General features: G+C 37.4%; 1 protein-coding gene across 3 annotated transcripts; it reads left to right on the forward strand.

Annotated features, from left to right (window-relative positions):
- Window positions 1–222: 222 nt before the first annotated feature.
- Window positions 223–25,799, forward strand: ERI1 (exoribonuclease 1). Of its 3 annotated transcripts, XM_053216374.1 has the most exons (9): window positions 1,009–1,087; window positions 1,566–1,593; window positions 2,436–2,480; window positions 4,855–5,033; window positions 7,364–7,574; window positions 11,305–11,388; window positions 12,635–12,744; window positions 14,678–14,792; window positions 24,672–25,799. In XM_053216374.1, exons 3-9 carry the CDS (start codon window positions 2,439–2,441, stop codon window positions 24,912–24,914), a joined length of 984 nt encoding a protein of 327 aa, XP_053072349.1. In that variant the 5' UTR covers window positions 1,009–1,087; window positions 1,566–1,593; window positions 2,436–2,438; the 3' UTR covers window positions 24,915–25,799. The 3 variants fall into 3 exon arrangements, with proteins under 3 accessions (XP_014938347.2, XP_053072350.1, XP_053072349.1); XM_015082861.3 differs by lacking the exons at window positions 1,009–1,087; window positions 1,566–1,593; window positions 2,436–2,480 and adding an exon at window positions 223–506; XM_053216375.1 differs by lacking the exons at window positions 1,009–1,087; window positions 1,566–1,593; window positions 2,436–2,480 and adding an exon at window positions 559–727.
- The last annotated feature ends 1,363 nt before the right edge of the window (window positions 25,800–27,162 follow it).

The raw sequence follows: 27,162 nt of genomic DNA on the forward strand, positions 1-27,162 counted from the left end.
CCTCGTTTTTCTTCTCAGGAAATACGGTGACGGGAACTTGTATCCTGGCGGTATTCTTTAGTGACTGGTGTAGACTGGTGTAACGGCAGCGGGACACCTAGCCGCGCAGCGACGTCTAACTCGTAGCCTCCCGCGCGCGCCTCGCTCGCCTTCCTCCTCCCTCCCCCATCGGCAGATGCGCTAGCGTTCCGCGCGCGCCCGCTCACTGCGCCTGCGCGGCGTGTGGACGCCACACGCTCCCGGAAGTGGGAGGTGTCCGCTCGAGTTTGTGTGGCCGCCGCCGCGGGAACGCGAGCCCGGTAATTTTTCAACGGAGGAAGGCGAGGCTTTCGGGCTTGGCCGAGTGAGGGTGAGCGAGTGTCGGGCTCCGGCAGCGCTCTCCTTACGTGACAGCCGGCATGGAGCATGAGCGGAGCAAACAGCCTGGCAGCGAGGCCGTGGCTCCCGCGCGGCTGGAGTCGCCCCGGTCCGAGTGTGGGGAGGAGCCGCGGAACCCGAATCCTGAGGTGAGTCCGCCGCGCCCGTTCGTCGGTGCCCGGCCCTTCCGGACTCCCGCGCCCCTGCCTTCTAGGCTGTTCCGCAGAAACGTCAGCCTTTCGACTCCCAGCCCCGGCCGCTCACCCTGTTCCCATCCCCGGCGCCTTTCCTCGGGTTGGTTGTCTCCAAGCCCCCTGTCGCCCGAATTATCCTCTGGCAATGTGATGTGAGGAAATAGTCAAGACGAGAAGTGTGTGAACTGTGGTTTTAGAAGTTCTGGGGGGAATTCTGCTCCAAATACTCAGGGCACGCTGTTGCTGTAGTCATTCTGTCTAGCCCTTTTAGGTAGGTTATGTTTTTAAAACTCGCACCATACGCTCTAGGCGTGTCATTTCTAGGACCCGAAGTCCATTACCCGCGCCCCGCCCCCCAGCCTTAACGGAGGGTGATTGCGCCTATTATCGGAGCTTTTTGCCCATTTGCTACTATTTCATATAGATATTCTACACGACTGCTTTTTGTAGTGATTTTGACAACTCATTGGTAGAACCCCGTACGGAGCAGAACTGTAAAGACGGCCTCAAAACTTCCTGTTCATCTCATTTGGCAGGTATACATTATTGGTGACTAGCGCTGCAGATTGTAAATAATCCTAATGCTGAAGTTGGCCCATTTCATTTGAGTAACGTATGTTGAGCACTTCATAGAGTGGGTACTTGCACGAGGCTTCCTTGCTCTTAACTCTTCCATCAACAGCCAGTTCTCCAAATAGCAGCTAGAATGATCTTTCAGTGACATGAATCTGATGTGTTTTTCCCCATCTTAGTCTTCAGTTGGCTGCCCGGCAGGACCTGGCTCCTGCCTCCGTTGCTGACTTCTTCCCTTTTGCTGTCACGGCCCTTAGCTTCATGGGTTCTTTTATGGTGGATAGTCTTTCTTCTTAAGGATCTTTGATGCTCCCTTTGTTCTGCACGACCTTCTTTTGGGTTTTTTGCATAGCTGTCCCATTCCCCTTACGATACACATTCCGAAAGGCCTTGGATGCTGCCTCTCTCTAACGAACCTCTTCCACCCACCTCCCTCTTCAGGCTGAGATGCTGTCAATAACATCGTCATGTAAGTTGGCTTAAAAATAATTGGACGTACTTCAGTATATTTTGAAAGTCTTCAAACTTTGAGATATAGCAACATAAGACTTAGGTCTGTGTTCCAAATTGGTTTTAGTGACTCAGAGTTGTTAAAAACTTATTGTTGGATACTATTTTTTTTAAATGTTTATTTATTTTTGAGAGAGAGAGAGAGACAGAGCGTGAGTGGGGGAGGAGAAGAGAGAGAGGGAGACACGGAATCCGAAGCAGGCTCCAGGCTCTGAGCTGTCAGCACAGAGCCCCCCCATGCGGGGCTCGAACTCACGAACTGCGAGATCATGGTCTGAGTGGAAGTTGGCCACTTAAACCGACTGAGCCACCCAGGCGCCCCGTATTGTTGGATACTATTAACAGTTTTGTTTTCCTGTCTCAGGCAAGCAAAGTATTTTGTTGGAACATTGCTAAATCCATTTTCATTATTCCTAATGTCAGTTGTTTTTGTAAACTGATAGGTATTACATTTTCACATTTTTAACCAAGTAAGTACACCTTTAATCAGAACTCTTCTTTTGGAAGAATTTTAATCAGGCTAAATTATACTTCTAAGGTTTTTTTTTTTTTTTTTTTTTAGCTTGTAGTTGCGGAGGCTGTTTGTTTTGTAGGTAAACGCAGTTTTTTTGGCGATCATATATGAAAACATTTCCAAAATAACTATTTTCAAAATATTCTTGCTACAGAGAAAAGTTTCTTTTGATAAGCAGTTATCTTTTTATCTCACTGTTAAAACCTTTTCTTTCATGTTGAAATAACAAGTTGTGTTGAAAGGAAAACCTTTTAAGTTTCAAGCTATTAATCCCTTTCTCATCACAGAAAATGACAGCAATTTTGGAATACCTGTCTTGCAAAAGAAAATATGTAAGTCACCTTTAAGTTCAAAAGCGTGGTAAGACAGTAAGCCTCTTTTTGGTATAAAAGTTTTTTATAGTCACTTCCCATACTGTATATGTTCTTTTATTTGAGATCATATAAATTGTACAGTCATTTATTTGAATACAGAAAAATTGCAAAAGGTCACAATACTTTGAAAGTGAATATTTTTCCCCATAATATGGAATCTGCCCACACTTTTCTCATTATATGTCTGGTACTTTATGCGACCTGTGACAGGTGGACATAGACATTGGGGAGGATGTCATTGTCAATCTATTGTTTAGTAAAATAATTATGCATTTTACTAGATTTATAGTACATGCGGGTTTTTAATATTTTCTTTTACTCCTTAGTGGGTTGACTTTAGTAACCTTCTTCAGAAACCATTAGTGTAGACCTTAAATTTGGGAGCAGATACTGATCACTGAGAACCAGACCTTCACGTGCCCTGAGCTTCATTGAAAGAGCTAGAGTTGGACCTGGGAGAGGAAGCAGATCTTCCTTTACAGAAATCATGATTTACAGCAGATTTAAGAGACCTTAGTGTTATTTTGGGTAATTTTTGTAGTTGCAGTTTTAGATAAGAATTAAGCAAGTGAATCAGAGAGAGGACTTAGCCAAAGAATAAATTTGCTTAAATTGACTGAGCCATCTGTTTTGGTAGACAAACTGTTACTCATTGTTGACCTAAATTTTAACCCGACTGAAGATGAAGTTTAAAATTCACCGTAAGTTTAAAGACAAAGGATAAATTATCCTGATTAAATTCTAGCAATAAAGTAGCCAGGTATTGTAAATTTAATGTATTATTGAAAACTAATTACTTCCATAGCTTTAGTAAAGTTTTTTAACCATTTGTCAACAAGGAATTTCAATATAGTTATTCTTCAGTATATGGACAATTTACACATTGGGATTTCTGATCTCTTCCTCTGAAGACATAGGAATAATTCTTGAGTGCTCTAGCACAGTGCCTAGCATTACATTTCTAGTAAATGTGTGTTGTATTAAACACACATTTGAGAGCGTTGAGCGAGAAATAGTCCCTGAACGTTTAGGATTAGTGCTAAGTCAGGGAATTTGGCCTGTCCATGGTTATCCCCTCTTAATCTGTAATTAGTTCTTATGGGGACAATGTAGTAAATTATGACTAAATTAACAGACTAATATGGATTAATGCTAAGTACCAAAGTTTTTTGTTTTTAATTAAGTTTATTTTCTTGTTACTGAGTGTTTTTTTTTTTTTTTTAACGTTTATTCATTTTTGAGAGAGAGAATGCGGGGTGGGACAGGAGTGGGGGGAAACCACCGCAGGGTTTGAACCCACGAACCATGAGATCATGACCTGAGTTGAACTCAGATGCTCAACTGACTGAGCCATTCAGGCACCCCAGTACCAAAGTCTTCTTGAAAATTCTGGAGCATACCTAATATTTGTAACATTGCATGTGGAAAATTGTTAACTTATAAATGGAACTTTGAAACTAGGCATATTAATAACTTTGGACTACCTGTGGAGTGATTACAATTGAGTTCAGTTTTTTCTTAACACAGAGTTTGACTTAAGGAGAGGAAAGATTTATGATACACTAACTGTAGTTCTCCTGAATAATTGGTATACATGTGGGTTTGGGAAATTGTGTGTTTTGAAGCTGAATACATTTCCTTCTTTGCTTGGGGTTCTAAGAGATTATGAACTAGGTTTCTGTATAGTCCCTTTTGTTTTTATATTGGTCAATTCTGTTAACTTAGTGAAATGAAGTGAGGTTAAAAAATTCTGAGGATGTCACTGACTTATACATGCACAATGTTGTAAAAGTTCTTTTAAAAATTGGTTTGTTTAGAAATTTTAGAATGTTTGTGAAAAGGTCTGTTCTGTAGTCTATGATGGTAATAAAGTTCCCATTAATAGCCATGGTGGTTTGGTAGGTGGCATGGTGTTGGGAGCCCAATACACATAATCTCATTTAATCCTTATAATAACCTTGTTTAAATACTGTTTACCACTACCAAATACCAAATGCGACTTGGAATAGTTATTATTCTTTCTTTTATAGATAAGGAAACTGAAGATCAGAGGCTAGTAAGTAACTATTCAAGGTCATGCTGCTAGTAAATGGTCAGCTGGGGCTCTGTAGTGAAGTGCTCCCAGCACCGGTGCTATTTTTATTTAGCTTCATTTCCTTTAAGAAATCTCATGACTCAGAAGAGAGCAGGGTAAATTGTATTGGAAACATGTCTTCTTTCTATGCACTTTTCGTTGAACATGTAGTAATGAATAGGCCTCAGGAGTTTGAATCTTTAAGATGTTTGTATTAATTATAAGCTTATCTATATGTATATATATTTTTTTTGGTAGAAAAAGCAACAATGTAGATTTGATGGCCAAGAAACCAAAGGATCTAAGTTCATTACCTCCAGTGCAAGTGATTTCAGTGACCCAGTTTACAAAGAGATTGCTATCACGAATGGATGCATTAATAGAATGAGTAAGGAAGAACTCAGAGCTAAGCTTTCAGAATTCAAGCTTGAAACCAGGTAATTAACAATAACTTTTTAAAAATACAGAAGTAGTATATGCTTACCCTAGAAAATCTTGAATACACTGAAGAATTAGCCAATCATCTGTAATCCTACCATAAAGAGATAACCATTATTAACAATTCACATAGGAGCTACAATTTTCATTCTTATAAGTGAATCCTTATGTGCACCTTTGATTATTTATGTCAGTCTCTTGGCCAGTAGGCTAAGAGTGCTGAGTTGACAACCGTTGAGTATTTTGACAGTCTATCTACCAGCAATGTACAGAAGTAGCTATTTTATTATACTAAATGTATTTAAAATTTTTTTAGTTGCTCATTTGGTTGATGGTTAATTACATTTTACTGAGATTGGATATATATATATATATATTGTCCACTTGTGTTATTTTTATAAAGAGGGTTTCTTTGAAACCAAGTAATTAAAAAAAATTATTCACCTATCAGGAAATATGTTTTTTTCTGTTTTAGCTTTTAAAAATATGCAGAATGATAGCATGCATTATATTGAACTGGATATTGAATGAGAAAACAGTGCAGCTTAGCCAACTCTGTGTGTGTGTGTGTGTGTGTGTGTGTGTGTGTGTGTGTATAGGTATGTATGTGTGTGTATCTTCTGTGAAGTGTATACACTCTCTGTGTTTAGTAAATTTTTGCAAAACAAATCACTTTATGTTGACTTGGAGCTTGGAGTAGGAATGAATGACCTTTGGAATGCAGAATTTTGGTAGTTAATTGTCAGCATCAAGAAAAGAATGGATTGCATGTGGTAGGTGAAAATGGTTATTGTTTCTGGGTCCTCATTATCCTTTTTTTCTTATAAGCAATATTTATCCTCTGTTTTAAAGTTAATTTATTTTTTTGAGAGTGAGATAGAGCATGAGTTTGGGGGGGGGGGGTAGAGAGAGAAGAAGAGAGAGGATCCCAAGCAGGCTTTGCACCATCAGTACAGAGCCAGACGCAGGGAATGAATCCACGAACTGTGAGATCATGACCTGAGCCGAGATCAAGAATTACTCAGGTGCTCCCATTTTGGTAATTTAGAAAATCTCAAGCAAATAAACATATTAAAACATTCTGTCTTAAAACAACAAACTGGTTAATTATCAATATTCTCATGAATAGGATTCTTTTTCAGTGGTAGTTTGGGAAGGAAAGTAAAAGGTTAAATTAAAAAAATTTTTTAACGTATTTATTTTTGAGAGACAGAGACAGAGTGTAAGTGGGGAAGGGACAGAGAGAGAGGGAGACCCAGAATCCGAAGCTGGCTCTAGGCTCTGAGCTGTCAGCACAGAGCCCAAAATGGGGCTGGAACCCATGAATTGTGAGATGATGATCTGAGCCGAAGTCAGAAACTCAACTGACTGAGGGCCCCCGGGTGCCCCTAAAATTTTTTTTTTGATAGTTATTAGTGATGTGTCGAAAATACCTTAGTTGTCACTGCACACTGGCTACAATTTTGGTCCTTTTATTTTTACTGCCATTTTGTATTTGTAAACCATTAATAGGACTCAAACAAGTAACACTGAAGGAAGTCTGAGCACTAGTCATGACTTTTAATTTTTAGAAGAAGTGAAGTACATACTGTTTGAAGTACATGACCACCATTACAAATGATTGTTATCTACTTAGAACAATCTTTTCTCCACCCACCATTTGTAGGGCGTGTATTTTGAAAATATCTGTAATCTTCTAAATAAAATTCTATCCATGGTAGATTAAGAAACCTGCTTCCAATTAAGAACCTATTGAGTATGGCTGTTCTTCTGGACATGGTTTACACTAGGGTATCTTCCAAATGAGTTTTCCTAGCTAGTAGACATTCAACTTTATATGCAAGGCTCATAATGCTTTCTTATTCATATGGGTATTTTAGTTGTCTAACCTATAAAAACCAAAAAGAAAGATAGCATAAATATTCCATTTACGTGAATTTTCTTACTCTGAAATTTGTGTTTGGCCTGTAGAATAGTTCAACATTAATTTCAGTTGTTGTATGATGTATATATCATTTTGGTATAAGGCAGTATGGCTATATAGGCAGTGTATGCTAACAAGGTGTATGGCTTGAAATACCAGTATAGGAGAAATGCTCTTATGTACTACAAAAATGAAAAGTTACTTCTGAAGGAAAATATTCTGTGTTACATTTGATTTTAATTCTTTGCTAACTTAGCCTTAAGTCTTGCTTTCTTTACATTTATTCTAGTTAATATTTGCTAAATTATGCTGTGACTGCCAGTTCAGTCCTTTGCCAGCAGGTAAGAGTTCAGATTTTTGATTGTAAAACTCATCTAAGAGTTAATTTTCTTTTTCTTTCCTTAGAGGAGTAAAGGATGTGCTAAAGAAAAGGCTGAAAAACTATTACAAGAAGCAGAAGCTGATGTTGAAAGAGGGCAATTGTGCTGACAGTTACTATGACTACATTTGTATCATTGATTTTGAAGCCACTTGTGAAGAGGGTAACCCACCTGAGTTTATACATGAAATAATTGAATTTCCTGTGGTTTTACTGAATACCCATACCTTAGAAATAGTAAGTGAATTGTTACGTTTTGATTTTTCATTTTTAGCAGCAACTATTCTGGTGTTCTCTAGTAGAGCAGGGATCTCATTTGCTATTTTTTTTTTAACGTTTATTTATTTTTGAGACAGAGAGAGACAGAGCATGAACGGGGGAGGGTCAGAGAGAGGGAGACACAGAATCTGAAACAGGCTCCAGGCTCTGAGCTGTCAGCACAGAGCCCGACGTGGGGCTCGAACTCATGGACCGCGACATCATGACCTGAGCCGAAGTCATTCGCTCAACCGACTGAGCCACCCAGGCGCCCCTCATTTGCTATTGTAAAGCTAGACTTAGAATTTAAAAGTGGGCTGTTGGCTCTTATTGTGTACTGTGTATCAGCTTGATTAATAGAAAAGCTGTAATGAAATAATTTCAGAGGCTACTTCTCTCCTTTTCCAGGAGCTAAAATTACATTGTTTTTTCTGTTTGGTTAGAACACATATCTGGCTGGACATCAGAATCTCTTAGGGAGTTAAAAAAAAAAAAATGCCTGGCCCTCATCCCAGAGATTCTCATTTAGTTGTTCTGTGGTGGGGCCCCTGACATCAGCATGTTTTTAAAGCTTCTCAGTTGACATGCAGTCAGGATTAAGAACCACAGCTGTGGACTCCTATAGGCTCTGATCTCTAAAAATGGCAAATTACAGAAATTGCCTTTCAACTTAGAACTGGCCGTCTTTCTGGTGAAAAGTTTAGGGACATATGGCACTTGTAACCTTGGCTTTGAGCCATATAATATATTGGCTCTGTACTATTGGTTGTCACTGTCCTATTGGTTCTGGAAGTCGGAAGGAGTTCTCCAAAACACTACTATTTGCCTTGTAAAATCTGAGCAAACATATCATAACATCTCATCTATCTAAAAGTTACTTCTCTTCCATCGCCAGTAGCCACCAAAACGTTGGGAGCAAGTATAAAAGGCTTGTGTATAAAAATGCATACATTTTTTTCTTAGTGTTATTCAGAATCTCTTTTAGTTATAATCAGCCTGTTTATATAATTTCCTTGCCCAAGGAAGATTGAAGTCCATAAATTAAAAGGAAGAATGACTGCTACAACTGTAATAATCTTGCATAACTCACTAGATTCCACTTTTTCTTTCTTACTCAAATTTACTGCTCTAGCCTTTCTCTTCCCTCATTGAGACATTAATGACTTACTGCTTTTTACTGTATTGTTCCCGTCACATACGGACATGTTATTTTTCACACCATAAAAAGCTTTTACTCGATTCCACTTCCCTGCCAGCTACCCCATTTCTTTGTTCTTTTCTGGTAAATATCTTTGAGAAAGTTACGTACTGCTGTTTCCTCCCATTCTCTCTTAAACTCCCACCACTGTGGGTTTAAGTTAGGTCTTCAATCCTATCCCTCCACTAGCATCATTTGTTAGTGTCATTTCTGACTCTCATCTAAATGCTGGTATAATTGACCACTCTGTCCTTGAAATATTTGCTGCAGGTGACTGCCAGCACACCTCATTCTCTTAATTCGTCTCCATCCTCATTGGGCTCCCTTCCAGTTTCCCTTGCTGGTTCCTTCTTTTCTTCATAGCTCCTAATATTGGATGCCCCAGGGTTCAATCCTAGGTCCTGTTCTCCCTACAGATCCTCTCCCCTAATCGCATCTACTTTCAAAGCTTTTAGAAACTGTCTGTATGCTAATGACTCCCAACTGTTTATTTTCAACCTGGACATCAATCCCAAATCCAGGCAGCTTATTTAATATCTCTGCTTGGACATTTAAACAGATCTCTTAACATGTCCCAAAGTGAATTTACTCTCCACCTGTTGTGTGTTCAGCTTTCCCTAGCTTGAGTGATGGCAATTCTTATTTACTCAGTTCAGAAACCTTGGAATCATCCTGGACTCCTCTGTTTCTTCCCATCACACATCCAGACCAACTCTGGTTTGCTCTGCCTTCAAAATTCATCCAGAACCCAGCCACTTAACTGCATTCCTGTGACTCTAGTCTGAGTCCCAATAATTTCTTGTCTGGATTTACTGCATTCACCATCGAACTGGTCTCTGTTTCTGTCCTTGTCTCCTAAAGCAAGTCTCAACATAGTGTGCGGAGTGATCCTTATAAAATCGAAGCCATTTTCCTTCTTTGGCTCTTTTCCATCTTCCCTTCAGTGGCTCTTCTTTTAACTCAGAAAAAAGCCATATTCCTTAACATGATCTGGCCTCTCACCACCTCTGATCATGCCATATTGACCTTGCTGTTTCTCAGAGATACCAGGCATGTTCCACCCCCTCACCTCCAGGGCTTTAGTTCTAATTCCTTTCTACCAGAAGTCTTGCTGTTTATTCTTCCCTCCTACACTCCCTCTCTTCTTTCCAGTCCTTCCTTGGTTCTCACCTTCTGCATAAAGGTGATGATCTATTTAATAGTCTAGCTGAAACCATCCCCCACACCCAATTTTTCTGATCCTGCTTATCTGCTCTACTTTAATTTTTAATTCCCCTTATCATTTGATAACTTACTATGTAATCTGCTTAAGTGGTTGCTAAATATTTGCTCATCAAGTGCATAATTCTCTGTGGTAATCATTCTGATAGAAGTGAATGAAGTTTTTTATTAATGGTATATTTGATACTACCTGCTTGTATTGAGAAGGGAAGTTGCAGCATATTTTTGAAAGATTTTCATTGAAAATTATGAAAATATTGATACTTAAAAGGATAGAGCCTTCATTTATCTGAGAAATTCAGTTAAGTGGACTTTTTCTTTCTGCAATGCATTTGGTAAGTAAAGAGCATCTAACTTTTAAAGTTCAGACATTCTTTGCTGTTGTTGAATGTTGCTCTTTGACAAGAGTTAACCTTTACAACTCATTGGCTTAATGTACTAATGTGAAGAAAGAATTTATTAGGAAATGGAACATTTTTCTTAATTTTTTGAGTCTTCTGTCACACAAAAAAAGTCTTTTTCTCTGTATCTACCTAGTATTAGCGATTGGTGCCTTTAGGCTTCAAAATTGTCCTTAAGTTTTAAAAGTGACTTAGCATGTTCTTGTTTAGGGAGGCAGTGTTGGGCTAGAGGAGAAAGCACTCGGAGGTCTGAGCTTAATGGTAACAGTACCGGCCTTAGGAGCTCACAGACTTGTTGGGAGCACATGAGAAGGCAAGCATGAGAGCTTCTCAAAGAGGATAAAAATGGCTACAAAAATATAGTATTCTTGCTCTTTAAACTACTACATCTCATGTAGTTCAATTTTGATTATTAGATTTCAGTTTAATGGAATCAACATAAAAATAAAGACTATTCAAGAGTAAATGAGAGAGCAGTAATCTAGAACTAATTTATTATTACTAAAGATTGGCATTTTTTTCAAAGAGTTTACTATTATTTAAAAAGCTGGTAGCATCTTGAAGTTGAGGTTGCATTATTAAGCTTTACAGTTTCAAATAGTACAAACAAAATTATCAACATTTTGCTTCTCAAGATAATGTGTAAACTGGTTTGAAGGCTTGCTTTCAGATACTTGTTTTATCTTTAAAAAATTTAAACTATGAAGCATAGTTAAAATTAGAGTGCTTTGGGAGTAGAGAATTATCCTGAAGTGGTTAAAATTCTAGAAAGGGTTATGTCATAAGCACCTATAAAATTATAGTCTCCTGTGGCTTAATATTTCATGTACCTTGTGTCATGTATCTGAAGTCATAGAAAATACTGTAACTTGCTCTCCTTTCCTTGTAGGAAGATACATTTCAGCAGTATGTGAGACCAGAGATTAACACCCAACTTTCTGATTTCTGCATCAACCTAACTGGGATTACTCAGGTTCTAATTCTGTGTTCTTTTTCCTAGAGTTTGAAAGAGGTTCTGAAATTAGGGTTGTATTTCATAGTTTAAAAAATTATTATTATAAACAACGTACTTACTTGATAAAGATTTTCCATATTATACTATGAAAAAAGTAGGAAAGCAAATTTTATACCTGGTAAAATCTTTCTAGCCTTTCCTCTTAAGGACTGGCAATGATGAATCTAAAGATTTAATTTTTTTGATCATTGGTAGAATAATTGTTACCATGCTGGACTTGGAAGTTTTAAAATGTATCTGTTTATAACCTGACCTTCTATATAGGTTAATGTTTTATTAGGTCTCTGATCTTTTTATTGTGTTGTAATGTGTTAGGGCCTTTGTTTAGTTAGTTCCCTTATTCATTTATTCATTCACTCAACAAGTATTTGAGTGCTTCCTGTAGTATTTGCCAAGGTACCTGGGACACAGAGATAGTTAAGTCAGTCTCCTCAGGTCACTCGACAGTCTGTATTCAGGAGGACAGACAGACTAAACCAGTGAGTGGTGACAATATTGTTAAGACTAATGAGCAAGTCATTGTTTTATCAGGGTAGTATGGGCATCTTATGACAGAGGGAAGGGAGGGCTGTCCTGTGCCAGACTTCCTCAAGTTAGTGAACTTGGGCTGAATCAGTAGTTGGGGATGGTCAGGTGTGCATGAGCTAGTAAGAAAGTGGTCAAAAATACAGCTAAAGTGGTAGAAAATACAGCTACAGTGGTAGGCGAGGGAGGCCAGGTCATGAAGAGTCTTGTGTGTCTTTTTATCCTGAAAGCCTTGGGGAATGTTTGCAGGATTTTAAGTACGGAAGTGATGTGACGATCAACTGAGGAAGCTCAGTCTGGCAGCGGTGTGTTATCTGTTGTGGAAAGATCTGAGCTTTGAGATAGGGAGACCGTGTTGGAGGGCTGTGGCTTGTAGCTGGGAGATTTCCCTTTTCTCCACTCCGGAGAATTAGTCAGCCACTAGGTTGAGGCCTTAAAAAAAGGGAGAACCACTGGGGATGATCTCAAATCTTCGTTTGGGGAGGATTGTAAACAATCTTTAATTATCTTAAAAATGCAATGTTAGGTGGATCTCAGCCAAGGAAATCACGTAGAGTTTAAAATATCATAGATGAGACTTTCTCTTACTGTTCCTTTCTCTTCAACGTTTGTGTCTGAGTATTTGTAGGACTACATGTAGCTACTCTGATTTTTATATATTTTACTTTTATATCCTCAGGATCAGGTAGACAGAGCTGATACCTTCCCTCAGGTACTAAAAAAAGTAATTGACTGGATGAAATCAAAGGAGTTAGGAACAAAGTATAAATATTGCATATTGACAGATGGGTGAGTATTTAGCAAAATTATCTTTTGTAATTTTCTTTTTAAAGATAAAAGATGTTCATGTTCATTTAACGTTCAGAATAACCACAAAAAGTATTATTTACTTATAGTTCTGGGGTCTCCCACAAGACACCATATTTTTCTTCTCACATTCTTATTTCTACTTAAACTTTGAATCCTAGGGACCAAAGAGAGGAGGGAAAGCAATGGTAACAGTCTAATCCAGGACTAGAAGACTAGGGAAGGATAAGTGTTAATGTGTAAAACTAAAATGACCTTTTTATCATGACACTTCCTTGCTCAAAGAAGTCCCAAATCTTCAGTCTGGCTTTCAAGCCAGACCTGAAGCCTGTGTATCCTAATCCACCTGCCATTCTTTTCCACTGTGGTCATGCTGGCCCATGAACCATATGGTGTGTCCTTTGTGCACTTTTTCATGCTTTTCTTCTACTAGAAGGCTCTCTTCCTTTGCTACTTTATTAAGCCCTTCTGTTTTACTATGCATACTTCAATTCATACTGATTTTTGGTTTTTTTGGATATCTCATAGGCTTTATATATGTACCATTTGTGTTGGCATCTAAATATTCTGATAGACTTAAACTTTATTTATGTAAGACTTATGTGTGCAAGGTGATTAAAAATCCTTTCAGGGTAAGGACTTGGGCTACTTGATATAATCTTCCATAATGCTTATTGTAGTCTGAACTCAAAATTTTGTGTGCTCAAAAAGCATTTGTTAGATGAAAAATGTAGAGGGAAGATCAGAAAGATTAAAACAAGGATTACAGGCATTGTGCCAAGGCAGCTCCTAAAGGATAGTGCTATTAAGATTGAAGAAGAATGTCCTAATCGACTTCTGTTTCAAACTGTGGACAGATTGCACACTAAAATGGAGATGTCATTTACATAAAGGGTTTAGTGACCCTTACATAGGAAAAAAGCACTGAGTGTAGTCACATTATAATTGTGTTTAAAAGTAGAAATTTTGGAAAATGTTGATGGACCTCTTTAGAAATCTGTTGAGTTTGAATGTGAATGAGCAGTGTGCCTGCCAAAGTATATAGGTGTTTCTGTCATAACACAGTATGTGTGATTCTGTAAAAACCTCACATTCTGGGACATAGCTCATACCTCCAGAAATAATTTGGACCACGCAGGCAAGCAGTTCACATTAAGTGGAAGTTGCCTCAGAGGATATTACAAATGCACAGAAGCAATGGGATCCTGGGGACAAGCACTCGTTTTTAATTTTTTAATAATACACTTGAAAGTACTGTTGGCAGTACAGCAGCTGAGTTGAGAGTTTTTCCTTTCCTGCTGAAGGTTATAATTTCTACAGCTATTGTTCCGATTCCTTTTTTCCTAGGAAAAACCATGTACAAACCAACACAACGTCCATATTGTACAATCAGTATTTTCCTACTTAACTACATAAGTTGATTAGTGTTGTAGAAACATATGCTGTAACACAACAAATTGTATTCTAATCCCTGAATAGCTACTTTCTTCTCTTTGAAATATTTTGTTCATTTGTTTTGTTTCAAAGCACACCCTCAAAGAACTTCCTAATATGATAAACTTGCCATTAAAAGTAAGCTTAGCAGAATTATTTTTGGCTTATGAAAAAATAATTAGCAACGTAGAAGTCTGCCCAAGTAATCAGAACCATGAAAATGGTCATGATGAGCCTAGTAAGAATTAGTCAGTTTGTGAGAAAAATTTAATATACCTGACTTGTACTTTTCTTTGTTTTTTTAAAGTTTATTTTTGAAGTAGTATTTTGGAGGTAGAGAGGTTAATTTTGTAAGTTTGATATATGTGAATATCAGCAAGAAAGGTGATGTGTAAATCAAAAACAAATAGAATGATTTTACTTGTAAGAACAGTATGGTATTTATTTCATTGTTTTTCACCCCTGTTTTTGATTTTACAAGTTCGTGGGATATGAGTAAGTTCCTGAACATTCAGTGCCGGCTAAGCAGGCTCAAATACCCTCCTTTTGCTAAAAAGTGGATCAATATTCGAAAGTCATATGGGAACTTTTACAAGGTAAAAATTTTCATTTTATTGATTATATTGCTCTTGATAAACTTAATTACATTTTGCATGTACATCACATTGTGTTTTACTAGGTGCTTTTCACAGGAAAAGGCAATATACCTATGTTACTTACTATCTAAACATGAATATGATCATGATCTTATGAATTTAGAAAGTTGAGCTGTTTTTCTTTAAATCTATTACCATAATTTGAATAGGTTAACTGTATATACATGCTCTTCAGTAACAGAGGTTTGAAACTGTAGGGGTATTTAATGTGTGAATTGTTTGTGGAACAAATGCTCCCCACTGAATTTTAATTTTATCGGAGTTAATGCATAGGTGTAGTGTAAATTTTTAAAAGTAGTATTACAAGGCTTATGACAAGTGGCAGTCATCCACTCTGGCCCTTACCGGCACTGGTTCCTATTCTCCTAAGGCAGACAATTTCAACTTTTTGTAGCTCTTTCTTCCAATATTTACCTTCATACTTCTAAATGATAGGTTAATGCTATTTGTTGAATTTTCGGTTTGAGGTATCTCTTGAGTTCCTGCAATGGAAGATGAAGATTTAGCTCTGTGAAAAAGCCACAGTACCTGCATGTCCTTCCCCTCTGTGTGTCTTCCTAATTAGTTATATTATCTTTGTAATCAAATTATTACTAGGTGTTTCTGTTCTTGTAACACTAGAGACTTCACAACTTCTCCCCAGATTTAACAAGTGCCTCCTTCAGTCATTATCCTATTACTTTCCATTCAAACTGTAGACTGCTCCCCAGTACTCAGAACACTCAGGTGCCTTCCAGTGTTCGTTCTCTCTTTCTTTCTCTCTCTCTCTCTCTCTCTCTCTCTCTCTCTCTCTCTCTCTCTCCTTTTTCCTTGGAGATTACCTGCCTGGAACTTTTAATCCTGTTCTAATTTGAACTTTTTGTTTTTCAGGCTTTTTCTAAAATCATCCTAGGAGGTTTTTCTTTTTCTTTGCTTCTCTATCACATGTAAGACCTTGTGCTGTCTTCTTTCTTCCTTTACAACCTCATTTTGATGAAGCACATCCTAGTTTCATGAGAAAAGGCACTTTCCCTTAAAAACATTTTTTGTGGTTTTGACATTTTTAAAGCTGAGAAGTGTACATACAGAAGAGTGGAGTTTTTTTTAAAGTGAAATCCCTTGTAACTTCCGCTCACTCAACCCCTTTTCTTCTTCCCAGGTCCCCTACCCCGCAGTCCATACTTTCATGGAAATCATTTTCTTGTTTTTCCTTACAGTTTTACTGTTTATATGTACATCCGTTATACTTTTGCCTGTTTTTGAACATGTTTTAGCATCGTGCTGGCTGTATTGTTCATTTTGCTTTTTTCCCCAGCATTATGTTTGAGATTCATCGATGTCATGTATGTAGCTGTTGTTAACTTCACTGCCATGTAGAATTTCATTGTATGAATATCAGGAGTTTGTTTATCTGCTCTATTTGGCTGGTCATTTGGGGTTTTTATGAACAGTGGTGCTATAAACATTCTTACGCATGTCTTCTGGGGCTTCTTTGCGCTCATTTCTCTAGGGTATAAACCTACGAGTAGGATTGCTTGTTGTAGGATATGTGCATCATTGATGTTAGGTAATGCAAAAATAGTTTTCTGAGGGGGTTGTACCAATTTGCACTCTCCCCAGAAGAGTAGATGAGTTCATAATTGCTCCACGTCTTTGCCAGCATCTGGTGTTGCCAGACATTTTAAGTGTTTATAAATCTGGTGGATGTGGGATGCCATCTCATTAAGGTCCTAATATGCATTTGTTTAATTGCTTCTTGGGTTGAGCTTGTTTTCCTATAATTATTAGCCATTTGAATTTATTTTGTAAAGTTCCTGTTTAAATCTTCCCATTTAAAAAAATTGAGTAATCTGGGACGCCTGAGTGGCTCAGTCAGTTGAGCATCCGACTTCAGGTCATGATCTTGTGATTTGTGGGTTCAAGCCCCACATTCTGCTCTGTGCTGACAGCTTGGAGCCTGGAGCCTGCTTCAGATTCTGTGTCTCCCTCTCTCTCTTCCCCTCCCCCACTCACCTGCACGCCCTCTCAAAAATAAACATTAAAAATTGGGTAGTTCTTCTGTAACTGTAGATTATAAATTGTGGTTGTGTATAGATATTTATTTTGGATACTAGTCCTTTGATTATATTTGGTGTTTTTTTACTGCTTTGTGAATTTAGCTTTTCACTCATTTTATGATTTTTCAAAAAAACTTTTTTTATGGAAAATTACAAATGTATACAAAAGTTGATAGGTATAATGAACCCTCGTTACCCAGTTTTAATAGTTATAATCTCATGGCCAACCTTGTTTCATCTGTATCTTCACCTGCTTACCCCTTTCCTTACTCGATTGAAGCAGATCTCAAACTTTATTTTCATTTGATCTGTAAACATGTTATGTAATTCCAAAAAATAAGGAATTCTTTTGAAAAGCATAACCACCATACCATTATCACACAGAAAAACCAACAGGAATTCCTTAGTGTTCTCAAATAGTCATAAATATCATAGTTTTCTTTTTAAGTTTAATTAGTTTTTTAAATTGAAACATAGTCGATATCGATGTTATATTAGTTTCAGATGTACAACATAGTGATCGGATAGTTCAGTACATCACCCCCTGCTCACCATGATCCATGTTACCATCTGCTAGCATACAGGCTTATTACAGTGGTATTGACTGGTCCCCGTGCCGTGCATTTCATCCCTGTGACTTCCTTTATGCTTGGGAGTTGGTACCTCTTAGTCTTCTTCACCTTATTTTTTTCTTCTACCTTTTGTGGTTTGAATCAGAATAAGGTCCACACATTTATAGTTGGGTGACATGTCTCTTAAATTTTTTAATCTCTAATTAAATCCCCTTTCCACCTGTTTTTCTAACAATTGTTTTATTTTATTTTTAAGAAACAACCGTTTGTCCTGTAGGTTTTCCCACTGTTTGCATTTTGCTAATGTGATAATTCAAATGTGTCTCTATGCTCTGTGTTTTATGTAAATCTGTAGGGTCCTGGTCATCTTTAGGCCCTTTTTTTTTTGCTGTACCTCAGGTGACAATGCATTCTTATATTAGGACATCTTTCTCAAACCTTTATTTATTCCAAGGATAATTATTAATAATTTAATAATTAATTAAGCCATTACATAATTTTTAAGTCTGCATAAAAATATCTATTTTTCACAATACATTAGAGTGTTCGGAAAGTTGCAGATATATTAAGGCAATAACATTGCCAGTGCTCTTTTTTTTTTTTTTTTTTAAGTTTATCTTTGAGAAATAGAGACAGAGTGGGAGAGGGGCAGAGAGAGAGACACACACACAATCTGAAATAGGTTCCAGGCTCTGCACTGTCAGCACAGAGCCTCATGTGGGGCTTGAACTCATGTGCTGTGAGATTATGACCTGAGCTTAAGTCAGAGGACCAACCGAGTGAACCACCCAGGCTCCCCACTCTTTTCTTTTTAATACATTTTTTAAAGTTTATTTATTAATTTTGAGGCAGGGGAAGGGGCAGAGACAGAGGGAGAGAGAATCCCAAGCAGGCTCTGTGCTGTCACCACAGAGCCGAACGCTGGGCTCGAACTAATGACTGTGAGATCATGGTCTCAGCTGAAATCAAGAATCAGATGCTTAAGCAACTGAGCCATCTAGGCACCCAACCAGTGCTCTTTTGAGTAGAGAATAATACTTCTTTGTGGATCTGTATATGTTGACCAGTTTATTAGGCTGCTCTTTTCTATGTGGATTTCTTCTGTTCATAAATTTATTGACTGTGATGTCAATTAGTGTAAGTTGAGGAAACTTAACATTTATCTTTTGAAAATGTTTCCTTCTCTGCCACCCCCCCCCCCCCCCCTTATCCAAGCAGGCCTAAAAGTCTTAGCACAAATTTTTACTATATAGGAGTCTAACAATGTATGGTCTTTGGCAAGTACAAAGTATTCTTTTTTCCAGGGGCACCTGGGTGGCTCAGTTGGTTAAGTGTCTGACTCTTGGTTTCGGCTCAGGTCACGATCTCATGATTTATGAGTTCAAGCCCTGACTCAGACTCTTCGCGGACAGTGCAGAGCCTGCTTGGGATTCTCCCTCTCTCTCTGTCCCAACCCCGCATGTGTGCTCTTTCTCCCTCTCTCAAAGTAAATAAACTTAAAAAAACAAAAAACCAAAAAAACAAAAAAAACAAGTATTCTTTTTTTTCTTTTTTAAAACCAAAAATTACTCTTTATCCAGCCTTTCTTAGGAGTGGAGATAGATAGATCTCTAAATTTGAAATTAATCTCTTTCCTTTTCATAAATTAAAAAATTCATAAGGCAAACATAATACTTTTCTGTTTAATAACTGGCTGAAACTTAAAGTGGGTTTGAGTTTTCTATGAGTAGGCTGAAACAATATGGATACAAATACAGCCTACAGACACAATTTTATACAAGATTTTGGAAAATAAAAAAGCTTATTTCTGCGTGGCATGATCAGACTCAAGTGTAGGTTTAACTCACAAAATTATGCAGACATGTTAGTTTTTAATTTCTTTTGTAGTTCTTTATACACATTAAATGTCATTTTTGAAATAAAAGGATGAAGCACATTGGTAAAGTGATAGCTGTTTGTTTTCGTTCTTTTGTTTTTGTCTTTCTTTTTCCTGTACAAATACTCAGTTCTGGTTAGGATTTGAGACAAGCTTGCATGGATTTCGTATTCCACTGAAATGAGACAGCTTCTGCGCTCGCTCTTCATATTGTTAAATAAGAAGAGGTTTATTACTCACACACATAAAAGGTTGAAAGCTGCAGTGAAATATTCGTTGCTTTTCTGTGAATGACTGGACTCTCTTCTTTGGCAGAAATCCACAGCTGTTCTTTTTTTCTTTTTAAATGTATTTATTTTGAGAGAGAGAGCACAAGCAGGGGAGGGGAAGAGAGAGAGGGAGAGAGAGAATCCCAAGCAGGCTCCTCACTGTCAGCACAGAGCCCGACTCAGAGGTTCAGTCTCACAAACTGCAAGATCACGACCTGAGCCAAAATCAAGAGTCAGACGCTTAACCAACTGAGCCACCCAGGCGCCCCTAAATCCACGACTGTTCTAAAGACAGATCAGTAAATCTCTTCTCTAGTGTACAGTCAGACTGTACATTACAAAGCTCTTTTCAGAGTGAAGTTCTGTGGCTGAGCAGAAGATTCTGAGAAAGGGTTTTTTACCTAGTCACCCTCTGGTGTTGAAAGGGAGGAAAAATACTGTCTAATTTTCTACAATTTGTCCAGATGGCTTACATTAAGTCTTAAGACTTGCTAATAGCTTTTCTCCCTGTCAAGCCTAAGCAGAAGTGTGAACATTGGCAGTTTTTTTGCAATATGATTTTCCCAAAGATTCACTTTTCCTTGAAATCCAAGAATCTTACCACTTGAAGGTAAGGGTTTTCTCCAGGGTCTTACGGGTGCTTGTTGAGTTAGTTCATGTGATGAAAATGTCTAGGCTAGTTTCTGCAAACCAGTCAGCAATTTCTGGCCTACCACTTTCCTGCCATTCACCTTCCAAGTCAGTCACCGTGCTGAGAACTTCTTGCCAGGCCAGAGAATGCGTGAGGTTTATGTGCTCTTTACCCAGGTTCTCACACACCTCTTCAGTTTTAGACAGGATTGAGTGAATTGGCCCTTGTTTACTAGAGCTGATAATTTTTTTGGCACAATCCCTGATTTTTCATGTTACCTCTGATTTATTTTGTGGTAAAATAGGCATAGCATAACAATATGCACCATTTTGACCATTTTAACTGTACAGTTTAGTGAAGGATGGACATTCATATTGTCATGCAGCCATCACTACCATCCATTTGCAGAACTTTTTCATCTTCCAAAACAGAAACTCTATACTTTTTAAACAGTGACTCGCTGTTGCCCCTTCCTCCAGCCCCTGGCAGCCACCATGCCACTTTCTCTGTGAATTGTACCGCTCTAGGTACTTCATATAAGGGAATCTTCTGGTATTTGTTTTTTTTGTGACGGGCATATTGCACTTAGTGTAATGTCTTCAAGGTTCGTGTGTGCTGTGGTAGGTGTCAGAATTTCCTTCCTTTGTAAAGCTACGTGATAATTCCATTGTTTGAGAAGTTCTTTCCTTTTGAAGGCTGAATAATATTTCATTATATTTTTAGATCACATTTTGTTTATCCATTCATCTGTTGATAGACAGTTGGGTTGCCTCCACCTTCCGGCCATTGTGAATAATGCTCCAGTGAACATGCAGGTGCAAATAACGGAGTTCTTTGGGTATATACCTAGAAGTGGAATTAGATCATACAGAAATTCTATGTTTAATTTTTTGAGGACCTCCCAAATGGTTTTCCATAGTGGCTGCCCCATTTTACATTGTCACCAGCAATGCACAGGGGTTTCAGTTTTTCTGTATCCTTGCCAGCACTTATTTTCCATTTTCTTTTTTTCTCTTTTTTATGTTTTTTATGTTCTGAGGCAGGGGATATAGAGAGAGTGTGCACGTTCCACTGGGAGAGAGCTGGAGGGTGGAGTGGGGGGTGGGGGCAGAGGATCCAAAGTGCGCTCTGCGCTGACAACACAGAGCCTGACAGAGGGCTCGAACTCACAAACCCTGAGATCATGACCTGAGCCAAAGTCTGACACTTAACCAAATGAGCCACCCAGGCACCCCTCTTTTTATATTTTTAAATGATGGCTATGTAATGGGTATGAAGTGGTATCTCACTGTGGTTTTGATTTGTATTTCCAGAATGATTAGTGATGTTGAGCAGTTTTTCATGTGCTTATTGGCCAGTTGTATGTCTTTGGAGAAATGTCTGTATAAGTCTTTTTGCCCATTTTGAAATCATGTAATTTTTTTTTTGTTGAGTTTTAGGAATTATTTGTATATTCTGGATATTAATCCTTTTTCAGATCTATGATTTCCAAATATTTTCTTCCATTCTGTGGGTTGTCTTTTGCTATTGATAGTGTGTCCTTTTATATACGAAAGTTTTAAATTTTTATGAAGTCCAGTTTATCGAGTTTTTCTTTTGTTGCCTCTGCTTTTGGGTGTCATATCCAAGAAACCATTGCCAAATCCAGTGTCATGTAACTTTTCCCTTAGGTTTTCTTAGAATTTTGTAGTTCTGACTCTTTCTTAGGTTTAGTCTTTGATCCATTTTGAGTTAATATTTTGCTAGTGACTATACTGAATTTGTAGATCGTGTTAAGTAGTTCTGATTATTTAGCAATATTAAATCTTTCAATTTATGAACATGTCTCCCCATTTAATGTATGTTGTCTTTAATTTCTTTCAGCAACATTTTGTAATTTTCAATATACAAGTCTTTCACTTCTTTGGTTAAACTTTTTTATTTTTTGCTACTGAAATGGAATTTTTTTATTAATATCCTTTTTGGATTGTTCATTATTATTGGATAGAAATACAATTGATTTTTTAAGTTTATTTATTTTGAGAGAGAGAGAGCACGTGCAGGCATGAGCAGGGGAGAGGGAGAGAGAGAATCCCAAGCTGACAGCGCAGAGCCCTATGCAGGACTCAAACTCATGAACTGTGAGATAATGACTGAAATCCTGAGTCAGACACTTAACTGTCTGGGCCCCCTGGGCTCCATGCAACTGATTTTTTGTGTGCCGGTTTTGTATCCTGTGACTTTGCTGTCTTTGCTTATTAGTTCTGACAGTTTTTTGGTGGAATCTTCAGAATTTTCTAAATAAAAGATCACGACACTTGCAAACATAGATAACTTCTTCCTTTCCAGTGGAGATGCCTTTTATTTTTTTTTTTTTTGCCTACTTATTCTGGTTAGAACTTCTGATACTGTTTTGAATGGGGAAAGTGGGCATCCTTATCTTGTTCCTGATCTTAGAGGGAGAGCTTTCGGTCTTTTCACCATTGAATATAATGTTCAGTGTAAATTTTTTATATATGGACTTTGTTATTTTGAGGTAGATTTCTTCTCTTCCTACTTTGTTGAGAGTTTTCATCATGAAAGGGTGTTTAATTTTAGCAAATGCTTTTTCTGCATCAATTGAGATGATCATGTGTTTCTTTTTCCCTTCATTCTGTTAGTGTGGTTTGTTACATTGGTTGATTTTTGTATGTTGAACCATCCTTGCTTCCTAAGACTAAATCCCACTTGTTCATGGTGTATAATCCATTTAATATGCTGCTGAATTTGGTTTGCTGGTATTGTTGAGGATTTTTGCATCAGTATTTATGAGGGATATTGATCTGTAGTTTTCTTGTAGTGTCTTTGTCTGGCCCCCATATCAGGATAATGCTAACCTCATCAAGTGATTTAGGAAGTGTTCCCTCTTTGGTTTTTTGCAAGAGTTAGAGAAGGATCAGTGTTAATACTTCTTTAAATGTTTTTTAGAATCCACCAGTGAGGCCGTCTGGTCCTGGGCTTCTCTTGGTTGGGAGGTTTTTGATTACCAATTCTGTCATCCTGCTTACTTATTGTAGGTCTGTTCAGATTTTCTGTTCCTTAACAATTCAGTCTTGGTGGGTTGTGTGTCTAGGGATAGTCCATTTCACCTAAGTTGTTCAGTGTGTTGGAAAAATTATTTTTGGAAGCACATTTTCTAGGTGATATTTAGTGAAAGGACCAGAAGGTGATAATTCCAGCTAAGGATAATTAATGATGTTTATCATGGTTCTTTTATATCATTTACTTTGTGATTCTCCCAATAACCCAGTGAGTAAACAGGATAACTATTAGTCTTATTTTATTTTTTAAAGTTTATTTTTGAGGGAGAGAGAGCGCACATGTGAGTGGGGGAGGGGCAGAGAGAGGGAGCAAGAATCACAAGCAGGCTCCACACTCATCACCTAGCCCAACCTGGGGTTTGATCTCACGATTGTGAGATCCTGACTGACCTGAGCTGAAATCAAGAGTCAGGTGCCTGACTGAGCCACCCAGGTGCCCCTACTCTTATTTTACAGATAAAGAAGCTGAAGCCCCAAGATGTTTACGTGACATAGCTATACAGACTACAGAATGTAAAACTTAACAGATCTTCCCAGTAGTGATATACAGAAGGTAGAATGGTGCTTCTAAAAAGTGGAGGGGCATATTGAAATTTGGGGTGTGAGATTTTTATATTTATCAAATATTTAAATTTAAATATTTATATTTAAGTAAGTTGAAAAGTATCACATGATAATGTCTTTCATTCTTGATCTTCATCATTGTTTTTTTAAGTTTATTTTTGAGAGAGACGGAGACAACGTGAGTGGGGGAGAGGGAGAGAGAGAATCCCAAGCAGGCTCCGTGTGGCCAACACAGAGCCCCATGTGGGGCTCGAACTCACAAAACCACAAAATCATGACCTGAGCCAAAACCAAGTCAGACACTCAACTGGCTGAGCTACCCAGCCACCCTGATCTTTATTGTCTTTAGTCATAGAAAGACTAGATTTTTTTCAGTGTATCCACTGAAGGAGTCTATCAAGTAAAATAACACATTACGGTAAAATACCATACAAAAGAATATTTGAGTTCAAATAGTAGAGCTTTAACTTAGATGTCTAAAACAATACATTTCTCCACCTCCGCCTCCCTCCCCAGGGAAATAAATAAATAAATAAATAAATAAATAAAACAATACATTTCCTTTCATAAATGATTTGTCAAATTACAAAACTAGATTCTTTAGATGTCTTGAGGATTCTGTCTGTTTATATGTATTTTCATCTATAACCTCATTTTTTTAAGCTCTGAAGGTTTGAATTATTTGCTCCATTTAACCAAGAGTATTTGCCCTTTGTATAACTTTAACTATTACTGTCAATTATCAATTTCTTATTTTTCACAGTGATTTATAGAATACTAAAGAATTATTTACTAAGCTATTTATTTTTCAGGTTCCTAGAAGCCAAACCAAATTAACAATAATGCTTGAAAAACTAGGAATGGATTATGATGGGAGGCCTCACAGTGGTCTTGACGACTCTAAGAACATTGCCCGAATAGCAGTTCGAATGCTTCAAGATGGATGTGAACTCCGAATTAATGAGAAAATGCATGCAGGACAGCTAATGAGTGTGTCTTCTTCGTTGCCAATAGAGGGCACTCCAGCTCCACAAATGCCACATTCTAGAAAATAACAACATTTTTGCCCTTTGCCCATGGATCATTCACTCTAACTGGAGTTGCTACAAAGAGGTAGCAGATGAATACTTATTGAATTAGTCATGCAGTGCAAAATTTGAGCACCTTAAACATTTAAACTCTTACTACAGTTACAGTTATATATAAATGTATGTGAACAGATTCTGTGGAGAGGGCGTATTGAATTTTTTTGTCACCAGCACTTTTAATATGAGCAGTATTTGTTACACAGTAACAGTTCCTGCTTAGAAGTGAATTTTGTAATTTAAGGTGTCCAAGATGTGTCCCTTTTGGTTTTAAAATGCGAACGCTTTATTGGCTCTTCCCTTGAATGTCCTACCTTACTGATGTTAAAATATATAATGTATTTCTACATTAACATCATTAGATCAAGTCATTTCTTACAGTGCAGGAAAGATTGGAAGGCCTTATCTAGCCTTTGGGTTTTAAGAATATCATAGTCCTTTTGATTTTTGAAATCTATATGTGAAGTTCACCTGTGCATAGTGAATTTCATAAGGTACTTGGTACACATACCTGCCCACATTTCTTTTCAGTTTATAATTGGAAGACTTGTGTGTTAGATTATAGAGCCTTGTTAAAAGTTCAGTTACTGGTGAGATTAATGGAAAGTCAGAGGAAAATACCATTTAAAAGAGTTTAAGGGCTGTACCTCAAACTTTGTAACATATAAACATATCAGTGGGTTTTTTTTAACTTGGTTTTTTGGTTCCCCTCCCTCTTGTGACATATATCTGCCCTAATTCTTAAATCTAAAAGACCATGCTTTGAAATAGACTAAAAATAAGGGTCACCACTTAATTTTGCATTTGTATTCAACACTATGAGTAAGGTTAATAAAGTCAAATAATGGTTTTTAACATCTTATGTTTTTATTAAAAGTTGATTTTACATAGTGAGTACCACTGTTAATTCTTAACTAATTCTAAAAATGTAAGTGTGTTCATGGGGTTGAAAAAGCAACTTTTATCTCAAAGCTAAAAATATTTTCTGAATTGAATTTCCCCCTATAGCTTTCATGGAACAATTTACTTCTTTTCTTTTACTTTCTATTAGTAATTATGATGCCACTTTATTTTAATGATTTACATATTAATTAAATGAATTTTGTAGAGGCTTCCAATACTGGTGATTGGAAAAAAGGAGGCATTTTTCTCAGTCTGAGCATTGTCTCCAGAAAACTATAGAAGGAATGAGAATTCTGCCTTTGAGTAGTAGTTAGAATAACAAGTGGATAACAAGGCATAAGCGAATATGATGTCCTTAGACACACTGATATGGGTTATAGTAAAAGAAGGAAATGTAGATGTTTTAGATTTATGCTGTAAACTTTGGGGATGAAGTGGATATACGCTGAGATTTTTGTGAATCCCAAGTAGTGCCATATAACATACCATAAAGAATTACTGAAAATTTCCAAGAATTTCCTTCGTACCTTGCTGAGTTACAGGGCCAGGGCAGAGTAGTAGAGAATAGCAAATCACTATTGAGATGTGAATGCCAGGAGGTCCACTGGCACATATTTTAGGTGATTTTTTCCACATAGCCACCTTACTGCAGAATTCAAATTTCATGTCATAGCAAAACCATAATTATCTTTTGCCAGCTTCTGTTGCTCATCAACAGCTGAAATTGCAATTGGGAAATCTGAGAATGGCAAAGAAACATTACTCTCGTTTTGTTTGTTTTTAAATTTTTTTAAGCTTTATTTATTTGGAGAGAGAGAACATGAGCAGGGGAGGTGCAGAGGGAGGGAGAGAATGACATAGGGGCTCAAACTCACAAACTGTGAGATATGACCTGAGCCGAAATCAAGAGTCGGACGGTTAACTGACTGAGCCACCCAGGCGCTCCTGTTTGTTTTTAAGTCAGACTTCTAATTTCTTTGTCAATTTTTCTTTTTTTGTAAAATAACCCAAGTACCGGCAAACTTGTATTTCTTTTTAAGACCTTTAGCACTATAAACTCTCAATATCCCTTTGGCGTAGTCTGATATTTTATTTGGTGATGTTTACTCTTCTCATTTTTTAAAACTGTTGAGGAATAATTGGCAAATGTAAGTGTATATATGTAAAGTGTAGGTGTGATGATTTGATAAACATTGTGGAATGATTACCAAGATCACATCACCTCATATAGTGAACTTTTTGTTGTTTTTGGTGAGAATGTTTAAGGTCTACGCTCAGAAACTTAAAAAAAAAATTTTTTTTTAATGTTTATTCA

The sequence above is a fragment of the Acinonyx jubatus genome, chromosome B1 (genome assembly GCF_027475565.1).
Source record: "Acinonyx jubatus isolate Ajub_Pintada_27869175 chromosome B1, VMU_Ajub_asm_v1.0, whole genome shotgun sequence".
Classification (NCBI taxonomy): Eukaryota; Metazoa; Chordata; class Mammalia; order Carnivora; family Felidae; genus Acinonyx; species Acinonyx jubatus.